General features: G+C 38.9%; 1 protein-coding gene across 10 annotated transcripts in view; it reads right to left on the reverse strand.

Moving 5' to 3' along the window:
* LOC143123735 (voltage-dependent L-type calcium channel subunit alpha-1C-like) overlaps window positions 1-5,000 on the reverse strand; it is a 60,450-nt gene that overhangs the window by 43,775 nt on the left and 11,675 nt on the right. For all 10 annotated transcript variants that reach the window (XM_076285020.1, XM_076285025.1, XM_076285024.1 and 7 more), the window contains exon 7: window positions 421-535. In XM_076285020.1, coding sequence (XP_076141135.1) covers window positions 421-535 — 115 coding nt within the window. The remainder of the gene's footprint in view (window positions 1-420; window positions 536-5,000) is intronic.

Below are 5,000 nucleotides of genomic sequence, written 5' to 3' on the forward strand. Positions count from 1 at the left end.
CACACACAAACACACACACACACACATGCAGGGAGTTGTGTAAACATACATAGTCAGACACAAATACAAGCCACATCAATTAGACACTTACAGTAGTCTCTCTCTCTCTCTATCTCTCTCTCTCTATCACGTGCGCGCATGTGTGTGTGCGTGTGTGTGCATGTGTGCATGTTTGTGTTTGTGTGTGTGTGAGTGTGCGTGTGCGTGTGCGTGTGTGTGTGTGTGTGTGTGTGTGTGTGTGCATGTGTGTGTCCATGTGTGTGTGCGTGTGTGTGCGTGTGTGTGTGCGTGTGCGTGTGCGTGTGCGTGTGCGTGTGCGTGTGCGTGTGTGTGTGTGTGTGTGTGTGTGTGTGTGTGTGTGCATGTGTGTGTGTGTGTGTGTGTGTGTGTGTGCATGTGTGTGTGCGTGCGTATCCACACCTGGCCAGCTTCTTCCTCTCCTTCTCCTCCTCCTCCTCCTTCTGGGCTGAGGTCAGGCTCTCAGCGTCGGCCAGGTTGTCCACAGCAATGGCCAAGAAGACATTCAGCAGGATATCTGTGGACTGGAGTCAAGGCATTGCAACGCACACTTATCAACACACACACACACACACACACACACACACACACACACACATACACACACACACACACACAGACACACACACACACACACACACACACACACACACACACACACACACACACACACACACACACACACAATGTCTTATTAAATAATATTATAAAATATCATTAGGATCTCTCCAAGTACAACAGTACTCTTGCTAGTGTAAGACGACTGATGCTAAATCCAGTAAGTTCCTTAATACTTTGGACAGTGTAGAGCTAAAGCAGCATGTTACGGGGTCCACCCACAACCTTGGCAACACCCTTGATCTAGTCGTCTCAAGAGGGATAGAGGTCACTGGTCTAGTCGTCTCTAGAGGGATAGAGGCCACTGAACTCGTCATCTCTAGAGGGATAGAGGTCACTGGTCTAGTCGTCTGTAGAGGGATAGAGGCCACTGAACTCGTCATCTCTAGAGGGATAGAGGTCACTGGTCTAGTCATCTCTAGAGGTCACTGGTCTAGTCGTCTCTAGAGGTCACTGTTCTAGTCATCTTTAGAGGGATAGAGGTCACTGACTTATCGGTAAATGATATCAATATGTCTGATCATTATTGTGTATCTATGTCATACTAAATGCCTTTCATTCCGAAACTACAATTAAATTACGGTTCCTGGACACTAGAGCATAGTAGCATTTCATAGCTCTAGCAGACTCCATACATTCAGATCATAGCTCTAGCAAACTCCATACATTCAGATCATAGCTCTAGCAAACTCCATAAACTCAGATCATAGCTCTAGCAAACTCCATACATTCAGATATTTTCAATCATTCTATTGACCAAATGGTAGAGGGCCTCAATAGTGAACTAGGTGTCCTGCTTGACAGAGTGGCTCCTTTAAAGGCTAAAAAAAAGACCCTGTAGCAAATTGACGCCTTGGATGAACGAAAATGTCCATAAAAAGATCCTGTGGGAAAGCTGAGAGAACATGGAGGAAAACTAAGCTACAGGTTCACCGTGCCGTTCTAAACGAAAAAATATCAAACTATAATAAAGCTGTTCGGAGCGAGAAAAGGATCCACTTGTCTAAGGTCATTGCTGAAAACAGTGGAAACTCTAGGATGCTGAAAACAATGAAAACTCTAGGATGTTGTTCTCTACCATTGATAGGCTTCTATATCAAACAACCTTTGACACACTCAATCAGGTATCTTCTCTAAGATGCGAAGAATTTGCAGGCTTCTTCAAAAAAAAAGTCACATCTATAAGGGTGGCCATTGGTAACACACACACACACACACACACACACACACACACAAGCACAAGGGCATTGGTAACACAGGTAATAAGTTCAGCAAAGTTGTATCTCAGACCAGCTCCTCAACATGTGTTCTGGATCCAGTCCATACTAGAATCCTCAAGAACATACTGTATATGATAGTATGGCTCCCTGTATTCTCAAGATAATAAATACCTTATTAGAAACCGCTGTTGTGAAACCTTTACTTAGAAAGTCAAATCGGTAACACTTTATTTGAAGGGGTCTACATAAGGGTGACATGTAACCGTCATAAGAATGACATGACACATGTCATGCACATTAATGACACATTATTGATGTTTATGACTGTTGTCATTATGTGTCATTCGGTTTTTGAAATGTCAAGTTGACATTGTTTGGGTGTCATCATTATGACAACTTCACATTAGCCAAGATGACATTATTTGACGGTCTTTGTCATGACAACTTGACATTAGCCAAGAAAATGTAACACGTTTACAACATTGTCATGACAGCTTGATATTATCCAAGAAAGAAATGCAAGGTGTTTGGCATGATATTGTTATGAAAACTTGACATATAACTGTGTTTGGCCTGACTTATCTTCTAGGTTTGTGAAGTGATGGGCCTGAAAAAGTGACTGTCATGACACCATTATAATAGTGTCATGAATACTTTCCTTGGCATGATATTGTCATGACAACTTGACATAATTGTTTAATTATTACATGAACCAGTTCATATAACTGTGTTTGGCCTGACTTATCTTCTGAGTTTGTGAAGCATTATAGCATTATAACAGCATTATAAATTGGTCTTGAATACTTTTCTTCACCTAAACTACAGTGGTACAGTTTTGCCTTGTCATTAAGCTGTCACAAAGAAGAAAATAGTTTCCCGACAGTGTCATGAATTCTTCCCTTTGACCTAAAGTACAGTGAATCATCCGAAATGTTTCCTGAACATGTCATTAATTGCCATTACACTATCATGTGCTTATAAAAGATATCTTAGTGCAGGCAATGGAAGGTTATGGCTGTTTCACTGACCTTATTACACATGCAAAAACATACAGTATGTGCCACTGCTGCAGTGTTGTGTGACCTCTCAGATTGAACATTTAACAACATTGCACAACCTGTTTAATGACATGACATCAACACTCAAACTCAAGTTACCGAGCAGCAGTTTAATCAAAACCAAGCCAAAATCATACATATCATCCAAATGGACCACTGTCCTAAACATAAGAACTAAAACAATAAACAAAAAATGCGGACCACATAAAACTCCTGTTTGTTTGTTAACTCCAAACAAAACATATGTGCCACTGCTGCAGTATTGTGTAACCTCTCTGTTTCATTCATCAACTGTGAACTATCAGGCATTTGAACTAATGCACATAATGAATGAGAGTGATAAAAAACAAAATCAGGTATACTCAGGTATATTTATGGACAATCGGCAGAAGCCCCCCAGGACTGCACTCATTTCCTCAGTTACAGCCTGACGGCACCTCTGCAAAATCGGAAATCTTTTCTGACTCAGCTTCTTGTGCTTCTTGGACCTTTAGGACTAGTATGTGAATAGTTTAATCCATGTTCCACATACACAGTTATGTTAGCTGGAATGGTTACATGTCCATGTGTTATGGTTTTGCAAAATGAATTGCTGAAATAAACTCTTTTAAGTCATGACTGAGTATGGTATTTGTTGTTATTATAGTTGAAATTAGACTCAATGTTCCAATGTACAGAAATAGGACCTACATGATAGTGTAATGGTGCTTAATGACATGTTCAGGAAACATCTCAGATGGTTCACTGTACTTTAGGTCAAAGGTAAGTATTCATGACACTGTCAGGAAACTATTTTGGTGTGTAATAGTTATTTGTGACAGCTTAATGACAAGGCAAAACTGTACCACTGTAGTTGAGGTCAAGAAAAATACTCATGACCAATTTATAATGGTGTCATGACAGCCAATTGTTCAGGCTCATCACTTCATAAACCTAGAAGATAAGTCCGGCCAAACAGTTATGTCAAGTTGTCATGACAATATCATGCCAAGGAAAGTTCATGACAATTTATAATGGTGTCATGACAGCCAATTGTTCAGGCTCATCACTTCATAAACCTAGAAGATATACTTAGGCCAAACACAGTTATATGTCAAGTTGTCATAACAATCATAAACACCTTGCATTTCTTGGCTAATGTCAAGTTGTCATGACAATATTGTAAATGGGTTACATTTTCTTGGCTAATGTCAAGTTGTCATGATAAAGACACCGTCAAATAATGTCATCTTGGCTAATGTCAAGTTGTCATAATGATGACACCCAAACAATGTCAACTTGACATTCCAAAAACCAAATGACACATTATGACAATAGTCATAAACATCAGTAATGTGTCATCAATGTGCATGACATGTGTCATGTCATTCTTATGACAGTTACATGTCACCCTTATGTAGACCCCTTCAAATAAAGTGTTACCGTCAAATCTAGACCATTCGGTAACACTTTATAATAACTACACACAATTCATCATTTATTAAGCCTTTGTTACTTATTAGTTAATGGTTTGTTCATCATTAGTAATTTCTAATTTATCATCAGTAAAGCATTTGTTCACACAGTTATAAATAGTTAATTAGTAAATAAGCCTATATCTTAAATATGTTTATACATTATTGTTAATAAATGATGCAATAATATTTTTTTGATTAAGTAATATTTCCATTATTTAACAGTTGTTACATACACATGCACTAATGATTAGTTAGGGTGAGGATACATATTTTATAAACCACTTCCTAATACTATAATTCATAATTAACTCAGGAGTTACAAATGGTTAGTTAATGATATTTTGCGAGCTCATCTAAAGTGAGGACGTTTTATGCCTTGCAACACATTTACAAATGAGTTATAAATTTAATACTTGCATTTATTCATTTAGCCGACACTTTCACCCAAAGCGACTTACACATGTCAATGAAATTAAAGGGCAAGGCCACATTGGTGGACGCCGGGGTTTGAACCCCCAACTTTATGGGTTACTGCATGTTAACCCGGCTCCCTATCCACTACACTACCTCTGCCCAGTGATATTACAACAGTCAATTCAAAAATATAATATAGATATGCATGTTTACTA

Source organism: Alosa pseudoharengus, unplaced genomic scaffold (genome assembly GCF_046254945.1).
Source record: "Alosa pseudoharengus isolate Yale_2024_CS ecotype anadromous, Long Island Sound unplaced genomic scaffold, YU_APseudo_1.1 YU_APseudo_1.1_scf_142, whole genome shotgun sequence".
In the NCBI taxonomy this organism is placed as follows: domain Eukaryota; kingdom Metazoa; phylum Chordata; class Actinopteri; order Clupeiformes; family Clupeidae; genus Alosa; species Alosa pseudoharengus.